The 14,969-nt window shown below is 47.6% G+C and overlaps 1 protein-coding gene across 5 annotated transcripts in view; it reads left to right on the top strand.

The window, feature by feature from the left end:
* Positions 1-14,969, top strand: part of kiaa0319l (KIAA0319-like ortholog) — a 150,783-nt gene that overhangs the window by 50,085 nt on the left and 85,729 nt on the right. For all 5 annotated transcript variants that reach the window (XR_005460984.1, XM_038799958.1, XM_038799968.1 and 2 more), the window contains 2 exons: positions 1,953-2,223; positions 7,085-7,186. Coding sequence is in view for 4 of the 5 variants with exons in the window: in XM_038799958.1 (XP_038655886.1) it covers positions 1,953-2,223; positions 7,085-7,186 (373 nt within the window). In the remaining variant the exon portion in view is untranslated. The remainder of the gene's footprint in view (positions 1-1,952; positions 2,224-7,084; positions 7,187-14,969) is intronic.

The following is a 14,969-nucleotide window of genomic DNA, read 5'->3' as shown; positions in this document are numbered from 1 at the left end:
ATGAAATAACACTGCTGAAAAGGAGCTTTTAAGAGTAATTTCATTGAAGCCTACTTGTGACAATAAGCGATTATTATTAAATGCAGAGGTAATCTGGAAGGAAAATGTGTTTCCAAGAGAAAATAATTATTTTAAATAGGTAATCTTCAAATTTTATGCTAATTCAGCAGATCTCTCTTCGCTTGGCAGTCAGGGGGTGGGATTCTGCATTTCTGAGACTTGTGCTGACGCCAATGCAGAATTCATGGACTTTCACGACAGAAACACTGACGCCACAGCTTGACCGATTCCGCTATTATTGCTGGGTGGAACACAATCAATTCTAATGAAAAATGGTGCCGGATTCGCCAGGTCCATGCACTTAGGAGCCTGACAAGCTGCAGCTGCACATACACATGACAAATCCCACACGCACTTATCCCAGCCAACAAGATGGCACAGGGTCGGCTGGGGCCAGAGCGCACCTGGAGGGGGTGCCCTGGGGAACTCCTATACGACCGGTGGCACTAAGTTCAAAGTAGGCTGTTACAGATGTGTGCAGCTGCACGGCTGCCTTGCTGGTTGCGGCAATGGTGTTCCATGCCCGTCCACCCCACAGCCCATCTCCTGGTCACCCCCAATTACTCTCCCCGGCCCTGGCAGAAGGCCCCCCCCCCCCCCCCCCCCCCCCCCCCCCCCCCCGGGCCAGCGGTACAACTGTTAGCACACCATGACGTTGGACATTATCTGTATCCCCTCTCTTTCCCTCAGCAACGTCATGCCGGTTTCACAGTTTTTAAAAGTACAAGTGAATCACGCCATTGGGCGCTCGGGCCATTGGAGGCAGAGAATCGCGGAGAATACCGGGTCAGGCCCGCTAATAATATGCAAACAGTGTCTACTGTACGAGTGTTCTGGAACGCATTGCCGTCGCTGTCGAGATGATGGAGCATTGCGATTTGGCGTCAAATTGGTGCCTGCACCATTTTGCCGTCTGAACCGATTCTCTGCCCAATCGTCTTTCCTGATTTCGGCGTCGGCTAACGGAGAATCCCACCCAGAGTACATCAGTTAGCCCACCAGCCCTAGTTTAGGAAGATACAAATCAGCCAGGGCTCCTGTTGTCTGTCCAGTGATCCGTTGTGTGCATGTTTGTGTGAATGTACATCCACATGCTCTCTTTATTACATTCTCAGGAAAGTACATTTGGGAACATTTTTAATATGCATATTTTCTGAAGTTATTTTGAGGCCACGGTATACTTAGTTGTATGTTCTTGTACGTGACGTATGAAGTTATCATGCATCCTGACTGTGCTGTGCATGTGGGAAGATTGCATTGAATGTGCTTGATTTGGGTCAACTAGTTTTAAATTTGGTATCTAATTGGTGATGGAGCATGTGGATTGATGGAAGGGCTTTGTCTACTGGAAATCTTAATGGTTGCTTTCAAACCTTCATGGTCATTGGCTGGGTGGTTTCTATTGAGTGAATCTGAGAATGAGCATTAGATTTCTTGTATTTCTCCAGGTCCAGACAGTGGCCAAACATCACTTGTCTTGATTATAATGTCCATTGTGGTTCAGGTCAATGTTTGATGTAAGCGGAGCTGCATTCTCCCTCCACTGACTCAAATCTTCCAATTTCTTCCAGTGTCCCCTTATTTAGGACATTTTACTTTGTTAGAAGGATTGTATAAATGAAACTTGAGACTGTATCATTTGAGATTGCATATTAAAACTGACATTCCTACTTAATAATTAATTAATGCTTCTGTTGTATTTCTATATTTTTTTTCAGCACTGTTGTTTCTGAGTTACTGCACAAATAGTTTGAAAGCTTTATTTTACAAATATATTTTGAAACAGTCTTCCGCTTCAGATGAATTTTCAAATAATCTTGTAAAAATCTCATTTTGATTTTGCCATAGTGTAGGTATAATTGAAGCATTAATTTTCTTGCCAATTTCTGTAGGTCCCCGGAGGAACCTCGATGCCAAATGCAGCCCCTTTGATTAGTCCTCTACCTAATTCCAATTTGTCCAGTCTGTCAACCCAACAGAAATGGATGCAACTGAATACAACAAATGACAGCATGGTTGAGTCAGTGCCAGTTAGCAGCATTCCAACACTGCTCCCGAGCACTCCACTAGCACAAGTGAAAACGACTGCGACGGCACAAAGTATAACTCCTGCTTCTATATCCAACATTACAACTGCAACCAGAGGTGTCCCAGAGAAACCAGGTGAGCTGAATCCATTAACTGACCTGCTCTGGTGTGAAGACAGTACAAATATTCAATGGGCGTGAATTTCCGGCTGCGTCGGTCTCTCGTTTGAGCACAACGCGGCCAGAGAATACCGAGAGAAACTTGCAGCGAGCCTCCCAACAGCCTCCATGCCTCCTGGGATTCTCTGGAGTCTTGCGAGACGTCGGAGTTGGAACCATGCCCCAAATGGGTGGGGCCGAATGATGCTCGCGGACGTAGGTCATAAACCTACTTAAGACCTGCCTGTGCGGAATCCAGCGGCCTCCCGCGATTCCTTGGCCTCCCCAGCTAGGCTGAAGCCAGGCACTAATCAAATGCTGCTCTATACAAACGTGGACCAGGCAGAATGGGACCTGGGGAGTCTCCCGGGCCATCGGCGACACCAGGGTGGTCAGGGTAAGTGCAGGGTGGCCCCCTGGCCCACCCCATGGAATCCGGGCACCTTGGCACTGCCACCTTGGCACTGCCAAGCCAGCAGGAACGCTGCCTGGGTGCCAGGGTGGCAGTGTAAGGGTGCCGTGAGTGCCAGGGTGGCAATGTCAGGGGGCAAGGGGGACCATGCCCATGAAATGAGGGCCGGGGGGGGGGGGGGGGGGTTGAAGGGTGGGGAAGTGCAGGGTAGGTATGTAGGGGCCTCCAGGAGGTTGGGTGGGTGTCCTAAAAGGGTGGGGGTGCTGTGAGGGGACTCCGGGGGGGGGGGGGGGGGGGGGGGGTGTTTGTGTTATGCTACTTCGTGTTGCATAAGCTGCTTCCTTGATGTATGCTTTGACAAAGGAAGCTCCAGACTATGAAATGAGTTCAACGTGTTTATTGAACTATTAACACAGTTCTTAAATGGGTTGGAATCTCTGGTAATCTAGCTGTAGTAACTCAGTCTATCTTTACCAGCCTGCTCTAAGACACGTGCTGGGTGATCAACCCTGATGTACTCTCACAATATCTGTCTGTGGATCGAGGCAGAGCATGTGTGCCCTGTCCTTTTTATTTGGGTTGTGTAATGTCACCTCTGGGTGTCTTGACTGCTCGTTGGTTGTGTCCTATTCTGTGTTCATTAGCTGTATGTTTGCATATCATGACATCTCCTGTGCTCCCTCTAGTGTTTACTTAGTTGTAGTGTATTTACATTAACCCCTTGTGTGTATATATACGGTGATGCATATTACCACAAGGGGGGCCTGAAGATGGGGGACCACCAGAGACCCCATAGCGGGGCGTACTCACTTGGGGGATGTGGGGTAGTGTCCACGTGTGTGGAGGGTGACATTGACCATGAGTGGGGGTGGACCCACACGCTCACTTAGAGATCGGGACACCCTTTCAAAATGGCTGCCTGATCTCTTGAGCTCAGCACCCCAGTGCAAAAAAGTGTGGGCTAAACCGGCGAGAAACTCCCCAGATCCCAAAAAGGTGACTAAGTGCCATTGAATAGCAGTGGGGAATTCGGCAGTAGAGCCAGCGGGAAACTCCCTGAAAAACCCGCCACAAATTAACTTTGAAATTTTGGGGGCGAATCGGGCCCATTGTTTCATTGACGCTTCTAGTGGTGAGGTGGGGGACTGGCAAAAATATATATCACAGCACTGATTCCTGCTCAATTTAATGACAGTTAACAGAAGCCTGACTACAAAATCCATAATCACACCAAGTCTTTTCAACCAGGAGGGGTGACAGGTAGTATTTTGCCATCACCAACTGAGCCATTCACCAACTGTAACTGGTACTCAACTAATTTTCTTCCTATTCACACTAATCACATAAAAATTGGGCAGAACCTGCTGTGGAAGGGCCGTCTGCCCAAGCAAATTATTGGTCATGTGTTTAGGGTGAAATTTAACCTTGCTGTTTGTCTTGACCAAATTGCTTTTTAAAATACCAAAGAGGAAACTATCATCTTGTACAGGAGCTTTTTGTTTTCATCATCTTTTGGAGGAGGGAAGAAGAAACTAATTTGAAGGACATAAAGAACTTGCACTTCTAAAGAGCCTTTCACAGCCTCTGGTTACCCTGAAGTGCTTCACAGCCAATGGAGTACTTTTGAAATCAGAGCAGAAACTGCTGGAAATATTCCCTATCTGTGGAGCAAAAAACAAACACGTTTCAGATGGATGGTCTTTCATCAAAACTACTTTTAAATTATAGCCACTGCTGTCATGTAAGGAAACACATGGGGCTGGATTCTCCACGCCGCCACTCCACATTTCTGTTTCACCCCGCTGGCGAGATGCTCCGTTACGCCGGCCGGTCAATGGGGTTTCCCATTATGGGGCAGCCCCATGCCATCGGGAAACCCCCGGGCTGCTGGCAAAACGGAGCATCCCACGCACCGGCGGAGAATCCAGCCCAGTAACTATCTCATTCAGCGACGAGAGTAATAACAGAATGATCTGTTTTTTCATGATGTTGGTTGGGGTGGGGGGAGAAATGTTGGCTGCGCATTAATCTTGCACGGTGGCTGAGTGGTTAGCACTGTTGCCTCACTGTGCCTAGGTTCGATCCCAGCTCTTGTGGAGTTTGTACATTCTCCCCGTGTTTGCGTGGGTTTCGCCCCCACAACCCAAGAGATGTGCAGAGTAGGTAAATTGGCCATGCTAAATTGCCCCTTAATTGAAAAAAATGAATTGGGTACTCTAAATTTAAAAAAATGTAACTTCTGCATCCGCTGCGAGGTTCGGGCAAACAAGATCTCTGCTATTGTCTCATCTAAGAAGATGCACTTGCAACAGGGCATCACTCCCTCAGCACTGCACTGAAGTGTACATCCAGAATTTGCTCTCGAGTGTCTTGGTGGCTTTAACCTTCTGACCCTGAGGTGAGAATGCTATCATTGAGCCAAGGCTAACATCTGAAATGATGTTTCCAGCCTACAGCTTCCCGATATGTGTTCTTGATTTAAAAGTCAGCTCTTCATGCAGTGTTGATTTTTATAAATGTTTTGAAATCTGTTGAACTTGCAGCTACAAGCTTTTACATATAACTGGAATTGTCTTGTACCTAATCCACTTGTCTCTTACCAAGGATCAAGTGTTGAACTTTAAATATAATGTTCCCAATTTCTCAGATTTGTTTATGGGTACATATGGGTACAATTCTATCACCATCCTGGGGGTTACCATGTACCAGAAACTGAACCGGACTAGCCATAAAAATACAGTGGCTACAAGAGCAGGCCAAAAGGCAGGAATCCTGTGGCAAGTCTTCCTGACTCCACAAAGCCTGTCCACCACTGACGAGGCGCAAGTCAGAAGTGTGATGGGATACTCTCCATTTGCCTGGATGAGTGCAGCTCCAACATCACTCAATAAGCTCAACACCATCAGGACAAAGCAGCCTACTTGATTGCTACCCCTTCCACAAACATTCAATGCCTTCACCACCGACAAACTGGTAGCCGTGTGTACCATCTACAAGATGCACTGCAGGAACTCACCAAGGTTTCTCAGACAGCACCTTCCAAACCCACAACCAATACCATCTAGAAGGAATCATTTCTGGAGGTTTCCATCCATGTCACTCACCATCCTGACTTATATATCGATGTTCCTTCACTTGTCGCTTGGTCAAAATCCTTGAGCTCCCTCCCTAGCAGCACTGTGGGTGTACCTACACCTCTGAGTGCAATGGTCCAAGAAAGTAGCTCACCACCACCACCATCTCAAGAGGACCTAGGGATGAGAAATAAATGCTGGCCTAGCCAGCAACGCCCACATCCTGTAAATGATTGCAGCATTATGAAACCCTTCATATTATTTATTCCTGGGCTATGTTTTGCATTTTTGCTGTCCACATGTTTCTAAATAATTCCTCATAATCTGTAAAATGCATATTTTGTATCTATACTCGGTGTTTCCCCACATTATAATCAAAATCATGATTTTTCACTGGAAATTTAAATCCAAATCCATGTCAGTGTCCAAATTTGTTGACCACAAGCTCAGAGAAAATGTTATTAATTTGAGGTTAAGGGATGATCATTAACTAAGAAAAAAATTATTACTTGTCCAGAAGGATCAAACTCCGTGTTCTTCAATATTGTTTTACTGGTTTGAGAGTGACGTATATTCAGAGAGAGTCATCTATCATCACAGTCATCACAGAATACAGTATAACAATTATCATAACCAGTTTACCAACTACATACAAGAAGCAAATTTACTCAGCAAAAAAGAAAATTAAAATTACACTTTTTGAAAACAAATAATACTTAATGGAATATTGAGCTGAGCAGTAGATGTGATAGAATTGACAATGGAATGAGAATAATTTAAAACATTGCACCAAATCTTCCGAGCTAACTCAATCCAACCCGACCTGACCATGCAGTCCAGCTGGCACCCGACCCCCTTACCCACTAGGTCATCTGCCCATCAACGCTCAATCACCAACAGACTTAAAAGCTGTTTAAATGTCCCAAAGCTTTTCAGTGTGTTAGGGAGCACTTACTAGAACTCTAGTACTGTAAAAAGGGAGCGTGGCTTCAGTATGGATTCCCTTTGCTGATCTCTCTGAGGTTTCCGGTGCTGATTGAGTTCTCCATCGGAAGATTGCCCAGAAAAATCGAGGGAAAGTAAGTGAGTTCATTGTTTGTCAGGTCAGGGTTGGAGAAGAGGGCTCCGACCCTGTTTGGAAGGTTTGGGCCATTAACTAGGTATTTAAGGATATTGAGTCACAGATTGCCTGAGACAATTTTATCAATTGTGTTTTTGTTGGCTCTTTACATTAAACTATAAATGTTAATGGGGTTGGCAACAGGTGTGCTGAGCTGAAGCTGAGTAGTTGGTTGATATAGGATGGTCATTTGGATTCTCTATGTTAAAGCATTGTTTGTCTTCTGTGTTAGCGATGAAGGAATTGGTTGTTTCTGCGGGAGACAGTGTGGAGGTCACTCTGCCAAAAAATGAGGTTGAGCTGAATGCATATGTATTACCGGAAACATCTAAAGGTAAGAGGACTGAATTTCTAATTTCTAAGGAAATAAAGCACTGGATGAACTGTCTTATCTTGGTTAATATTCAAAGCATTCATGTCTTCACTTTCAGATTTTAAAAACAGTAAAACACCCCTTCCACTTACCTTTTCAAGTTTGATATCTAACATGCCATATGTTCTTGGATATCCTCTTATGGGTTTGAAAATGTTAGCTGATGCGGAAAAATTGGCTGATGTTTGTTCATGTACGCTGTAAACTTTCTAATCTGGAATGCTTGAGGCCAATGCGTTTCTGGATTTTGAAATTTTATACATTATGGAATAACATTAGAATGCCTAACCACAAGTGGGTGAGCTTGATATAAATATGTACCTGTGTCATCAAACAGTGCCGAAACATAAAACTCGAATAAAAATAAATTACCTGCTGACATTTTTCTGCACCTTTTTTTTCTGCACCTTTTTAGAAACCGTGGTTTAAAAAAACAAGCTATACCTTAGGTCTGCTCAAAACCACTGCCGCAAAAGAAATGAGGGCAGAAAATGGTGGCTGATAGGGGATCACCATAGTATGTTAAAACAGCATGAGGTCACAGGAACATAGGAATAAGAGTAGTCCAATCAGCCCCTCGAGCCTGTCCTGCCACTGAATGAGATCATGACTGATCTGTGGCCTAACACCATATACCAGCTTTTGACCTATATCCCTTAACATAGAACATAGAACAGTACAGCACAGAACAGGCCCTTCGGCCCTCGATGTTGTGCCGAGCAATGATCACCCTACTCAAACCCACGTATCCACCCTATACGTACCAGTAACCCAACAAAAACCTCAGATTTAAAATTGACAACTGTTCTAGCTTCAATTATTGTTTGTGGGAAGAAGTGCTCCCGAGCATCTCTCCTGAATAGTCTGGCCCTGATTTTTAGACTATGCCCATAGTTTTAGAATCTGCAACCAGTGCAAATAGAATAACTTTATCTACCCTATCTTTTCCTACTAATATCTTGAAGACTTTGATCAGATTATCTCCATACCTTCTAAATTCTAGCGAAGACAGTCCTAATTTGTAAAATCTCTCCTCAGACCCTGTAGTCCAGGTATATTTTTTTCTTTCTCCTTCTGCTGTTTCTCTTTCCTGAAGCTTCCACTAAAATAGCCAAAGGTTGTTCTTTAATTTTCAGTAGAAGCGGGACCATTAGAATAACTATAAAGGCCAACACATTCACCCATTTGCAGCTTGTTACAGCACCATTAACGGCAAGTCTCTGAATTGCTTGGGGCTGCTCAAAACACTTTCAGGCAACTGCCTATATTCTAACTTGCACTGATCCTGTTCAGCGATCACCCTGTCTTTGCTGATCCACATCGGCTCCCAGTTCAAGGACGGCACGATGGCACAGTGGTTAGCACTGATGCCTCACCGTGCCAGGCTACAGGGTTCAATTCCAGCCTTGGATGACTGTCTATGTGGAGTTTGCACTTTCTCCCCGTGTCTGCGTAGGTGTCCTCCGGGTGCTCCTGTTTTCTGCCACAATCCAAAAGGTTAGGTGGATTGGCTATGATAAAATTTCCCCTTAGTGTCCAGGAATGTACAAATTTGGGGGAGTTATAGGGATAGGGCAGGGGGAGTGGATTTATAAGGGTAGGGCCCTCTTTCAGAAGGTCAGTACAGACTGGCCGCCTACTGCACTGTACAGATTCTATGAATAATTTTTAATTAATTTTAAAATTCTCATTTGTTTACAAATACATCTATGGTCTCTTACCTTCTGATCATGTAACATCCTCCAGTTCCATAACGCTCCAATATCTGCACTTGTACAATTTTGACCTCTTGCACATCCCCAATTTTCAGTCACGCAACTACTGCCGGTTGTACATTCAATTGCCTCGGCCCTAAGCTCTGGAATTCCCTCCCTAAATCTGGCTTCCACTCTATCTCTTTCCTCCTTCAAGACTCTCTTTAAAACCTCCCTCTTTGACCAAGCTTTTCGTCATCTGCCGCATCACCTTGGGTGACCTGGCATCATATTTTGTTTAATAACGTTCCTGTGAGCACTTTGAGCCATTTTGCTGCAGGTGCTATATAAATATAACTTCTTGTTGAAATGAATGTGCATAGAATAGAACCACAGAATCCCTACAATGCAGAAGGAGGCTGTTCAGCCCATCGAATCTGCACCGATCCCCCAAATGGCATCCCACTCCCTGTCCTATTCCCATTCAACAATGTAATCATGTACATTTGAGTGGCTAACAGTGATCCAATGAGAAATGTAATAACTTTTTAAAAAATATAGTTTAATTGGTATGTTCTAGTCACAGTTCAAGTGCCTCTGGTATATACAAACAAGTTTGTTTCCTAGTTACAAAGCTTTTTACATGAGGTACCCCCCTTGGTGGTAAGTTATTTTCCCTCTTCCTGTTGCATTCTGCCCTGGGTGCCACTTACTGTGCTCTGTTTTTATTGGGGGGAGGGGGGGGGGGCTCATGCCCTCATGCCCCCTCACCCCCTCTCCTTGCCCCGTGCTTCACTCTGTGCTTCCCTCGGATTTCTTTTGCCTCCCCCCCCCCCCCCAACCGCCCTTTCTCTTGTGTGCATTCCCTTGTCTTCCTCCCTTTCCACCCCCCCCCAAACCCAGTCGCTGTTGGTCTCGAACAATTCTTGGAACAGGCTGGTGAATGGCCCCCACGCTTTGTGGAAGCCCTCGTCCGGCCCTCCGATGGTGTTCTTGATCCTCTCCAGGTGGAGAAATGCCAGCCAGTCTGCGCTGTGGGTGGTGCCGCTGATCGCCAGCTGAGCAGGTACGATTAGGGAAGCTAAAGCCACGGCATCGGCCCTCTTCCCCTATAGAAGGTCTGGCTGGTCCAGTACCCCGAAGTCTGGTACGGCTCCACCCTCTGCCCACAACCTTAGACATCGCCTCGAAGAAGGCTGTCCAGAACCCGACAAGACTGGGCAGGCCCAGAACATGTGGGCATGGTTGGCCGGGCCTCCCTGGCATCGTTCACATTTGTCCTTTACCTCCAGGAACAACCTGCTCATTTGGGTTCTAGTAAGGTTGGCTGTGTGCACCACTTTAAACTGCATGAGGCTTAGCCTAGCGCAGAAGGAGGAGGAGTTGGCCCTGCTCTTCAGTAGAGTGTCTCTTGGGGCCCTGGGATATCTTGCCGCCTCCTTGCAGAGAAAGTGGTTAATTTGGAGGTGACTGAGTTCCTGTCCCGTCAACCCATGACCTCCGTCAGCCCGTCTGATGTCGTGTGTCTGTCCCCTATGTAAAGGTCCCTGACCATTAGCGTCTTCCCGTACCAGCCTCCCCGGACAGGCGCCGGAATGTGGCGACTAGGGACTTTTCACAGTAACTTCATTGAAGCCTACTCGTGACAATAAGCGATTTTCATTTTTTCATTTCCCGTCTTGCCTCTTTTTTTAAAGGTGGCTTCAAACATGGCTGGCGGGAATTTGTAGTTGGCGCAGGTGGGGGCAATGGAGGACATCTCAATTAGACCAAAACGCTGCCTCATTTGATTCCACGTTTTCAGTCTGACGACCACCACTGGGCTGGATGTATACGTTGATGGGGGGATGGGAGCGCTGTCGTGGCGAGGACCCAGAGGGTCGTTCCCTTACAGCAGGACTCCTCCAGCCTCACCATTCCATGTTCGGTTCTCGTATCCATTTCCTCACCCTCTCGACTGTGGCCAAGAAGGTGGAAATAGGCCTTGGGGAATGAAGATCAGTGTATATCTCAACAGGGAGAGGAACCTCGGCAGTATGTTCATTTTGATCGTCTGCACTCTTCCCGCCAGGGAAAGTAGGAGTGCATCTCATCTCTGGAGATCCTTTTTAACTTCCTCCGCCAGGCTAGTCATGTTCCACTTCTGGATTTGTGTCCAATCATGGACTATTCGGATCCCCAGGTAGCAGAATTTGTTTTGGGCTCGTTTGAAGGTTAGTCCCTCCAGCTCTGTCCTCCCCCATTTGGGTTTAACGGGAATGCCGCGCTTTTGCCCAGGTTGAGTTTTAGCCCGGGAAGGAAGGTACACCATTGTTTTCAGGCCATTCTGTGGGTCCAAGACGTAGAGGAGCAGGTCATCCACGTAGAGCGAAACTCTGTGCTCCCTGCCTCCTCTTTGGATGCCTTTCCAGCTTTTCGCATCTCACAGAACGATCGCCAGAGTTCGATTGCTGGGCCGAACAAGAGCGGGGACAGTGGGCATCCCTGCCTTGTGCCTCTGTGAAGCAGGAAGTATTCATAGCTGGTGGTATTGGTCCGAACGCTCGCCTTAAGGGTGTTGGACAAGAGTTTCTTCCATGAAGTGAATCCTGTCCCGAGCCCAAACCGCTCCAGTACCTCAATGAGGTACTTCCACTCGACTAGGTCGAAGGCCTTTTCTGCGTCCAGGGCGATCACCTCCGGCCACCTCATGTTCACAGTTCGCTACCTATCCATGACAAAGCCCGCCTGGACCTATGCGGCCACTTCTGGTTTGCAGTTCTCCAGTCTCTTGGCAAGGACATTCGCAAGTATTTTCACGTCTATACTAAGCGGGTCTGTGTGATCCGCATTCTAACGGGTCCTTGACTTTTTTGGGTATCAGCGAAATCATGGCTTATGTTAGAGTAGGGGGCAAAGTGCCCCTCGTTAGCCAGTCTGCGAACATGTCCTGTAGATGTGGGGCAAAAGCTGGTGCAAATTTCTTACAAAGTCCGTTGGGAACCCATCAGGTCCCAATGCCTTTCCCGCCTGCATTAAGCTGATACTCTCCATAATCTCTTCCAGTCCTATTGGTGTTTCCAGGTCTTCCTTTTTATCGTCCCCCTCCACAACTGCCATATCCAATCCATCAAGGAACCGTTTCATCCCCGCATCCCCGTCGGGGGTTCGGTGCTGCACAGCCCTCGGCAGAAGGTCTCAAACGCTCAGTTGACCTCTTATTTTATTTTTTTTTGCTCGATTACCAGTCTGCCTCTGCTATCCACCTGCTCTATCTCCCCCATGGCTGCCTGTTTCTCAACTGGTGAGCCAGCCTTTTCCCGTCTTCGTAGAAGGTTCCCTGTGTCTGGTTAAGTTGGTGCACTGCTTTCCTGGTGGAAATCAGGTTAAAATCCATCTGCAGCTTTTTCCTCTTGGCCAGAAGCTCTATGGTCCGGCCTCGGAGTACTTTCCAACGGGTCCTTGATGTTTTTGGGTATCAGCGAAATCATGATTTATGTTAGCGTAGGCGGCAGTGTGCCCCTTGCTAGCCAGTCTGCGAACATGGAGTCGATCAGTTATTGCCTGCCCACCCTCTTCCCTATCTCTTTGTGCCTTGTAGGCTATAATCTCCCCCCTAATCACTGCCTTCAGGTCATGGAGGGTGAGGGGGAGCACGTTGGCGCAGTGGTTAGCATTACTGCCTCACGGCACTGAGGTCCCAGATTCGATTCCAGCTCTGGGTCACTGTCCGTGTGGAGTTTGCACATTCTCCCTGTGTTTGTGTGGGTTTCGCCCCCACACCCAAAAAGAGATGTGCAGATAGGTGGCTTGGCCAGGCTAAATTTCCCCTTAATTGGAAAAAATGAATTGGGTATGCTAAATTTATTTTAAAAAAAGAACGTGGAGGGTGAGACCTCCCCATTCCGGTTATTTGTAACGTACACGCCTATGGCTTGTGACCTTATCGGCCAGTAGGTCCGTGTCCAACCTCCACGTGGGGCGTTGGGCATGGCCAGTCTTCAACCTCACATCCATGTAATGTGGAGTGTGGTCGTAGATAACTGTCGCTGAGTATTCCACTCTTACTATTCCTGGAAGCACCGCTTTCCCCACTGCAAAGAAGTCTATCCTTGAGTATGCTTTGTGGACCAGCGAAACAATCTAGAATTCCTTCTCACCGGGGTGTAGGAACAACCACGACTCCACTGCCCCACCTGTACCCTGGCCATGGCCATCCTTTTCCCCGATCTGGGATTTGATCGGTCCGTCGGTGGGTCCTGTACGCAGTTGAAGTCTGCCCCCCATGATCAGTCGGTGCCTGCCATGATCAGTTGGTGCGTGTCAATGTCTGGGATTTCCGCCATGTTCTTTTTTATGAAGCCTGTGTCGTCTCCGTTGGGCGCGTACCTATTTATCAGAACTACCAGTGCCCCGTCTACGACACCGCTGACCATAACCTACCGTCATCCTTGGCCCAGAATTATCTTTGTCGGCGTGAATCTCTTACTAATCAATGTGGCTACTTCCCTAGTCCTCGTCCTGTCGCATGAATGGTATATCTGTCCCATCCACCCCCTTATTACCCGCAGTCGGTCCTTCGCCCTTGGGTGTGTTTCCTGCAGGAAGACTATGTCCGCCTTCAGGCTCCTCAAGTGGGCAAAGACTCTGGATCTTTTTTTTCCTGCTCTGTTCCTTTTGTGTTCTTCACCTCCCCTTCCCTGCATCACCCTTTCCCCATCTCTCCCTGTCTCTCTCTCTCTCTCTCTCTCTCTCTCCACCTCCCACCCCGACCATCACCAGGTGCTCCCTTGCTGCTGGGAGGTGCGCCACGGCTCCCCCATGCTGTCTGTCTTCCCGTGCTAGCTATTTCTGTTAGTGTGACGCCTCCCCTCCCGGGGCTGGTCTAGTCCCTTAATTATGCCCGCTGACTGCCCGTTCCCCCTGTTTAATCCCTCACCTGCCTTCCCCTGTCCTCGCTTATTTATGCGACTCAATCTTCCTTTTATGGTCAGAACAAGGCAGCACAGTCCCGTGCAAATATGCTCACAGTCCAATGAGCCTTTTACTCTTTCGCACTCTTTCTCTGCATAACCTTCACTGTTACTGTGTCTGACCCTTGTCCAGGCCGTTGGTTCGGACAGATTCATTTGTTTCCTCTGGGGTGTTAAAGTAGTGTTCTTTTTTTGGGACATGACCCAGAGCCTAGATGGGAACAGCAATCAAAACGTACCCCGTTATTGGACAGGGTCGATTTCACCTGATTAAACTCGACCCTTCGTTTTGCTAGATCTGCCCCAATGTTCTGGTAGATTCGGATTTTGTGTTCTTCCCAGGTGCTTCCTTATGTCTGTCGTGCCCACTGCAGGATCCTCTCACGGTCCTGATATCGGTGGAGCTTTGCGATAATCACCCTTGGCTGCTCCCCGGCCTTAGGTTTCGGTCTGAGCGACCTGCGTGCTCTGTCGCGTGATGGGGGTTTGGGGGAAGCTGTCTCTCTCGATTAAGTTACCCAGTATTTCGGCGACGTAGTCCACTGGGTCTTTGCCCTCTATGCCTTCCGGCAGGCCCACGATCGGAATATTTTGTTGTTGTGCCCTGTTCTCTTGGTCCTCAACTTTCCCCCTCCACCAACCTTTTCACTCCTGCCTCCAGGGCGACGATTCTGCCGCTCTGGTCTATTGAGGCCTTTTCCAGGTCGAGGATCATCCTCTCCTGAGTCTCTACTTTCTTTCCCAGCCCATTGATTGTCTTCTGCATGGTGGCCATTGCCTCTCCGCCGCCACCTGGATTTCTATCCTGATCGCATCCTTCATGGCGGTAAGCTTCTTCATAAGGAAATTCTTCCATCTGTCTCCAGGTGGTGGTGGGGGAGGCTGATGCTCAGGTCATTGGCCGCCCTCTCTCCTGGTGGCCGGGGCCCTTTCGCCTCGTGGATTTGCAGTCTTGTCCACCTGATGTTCGTGATTCTTTCCGCCGCTTTTGCCGTCTCTTTGGCCCCTCGAGCTCCCGTTTGCTGACATCTTTTCTTAGTTACCCTCCTTTTGCTGCTGAGGTATTTTTTTCTTTGAAATTTGGGCAAATTTTACGTT

The sequence above is a fragment of the Scyliorhinus canicula genome, chromosome 1 (assembly GCF_902713615.1).
Source record: "Scyliorhinus canicula chromosome 1, sScyCan1.1, whole genome shotgun sequence".
Classification (NCBI taxonomy): Eukaryota; Metazoa; Chordata; class Chondrichthyes; order Carcharhiniformes; family Scyliorhinidae; genus Scyliorhinus; species Scyliorhinus canicula.
The sequence above is the reverse complement of the archived record's forward strand: the minus strand, read 5'-3'. Positions and strand labels throughout refer to the sequence as shown.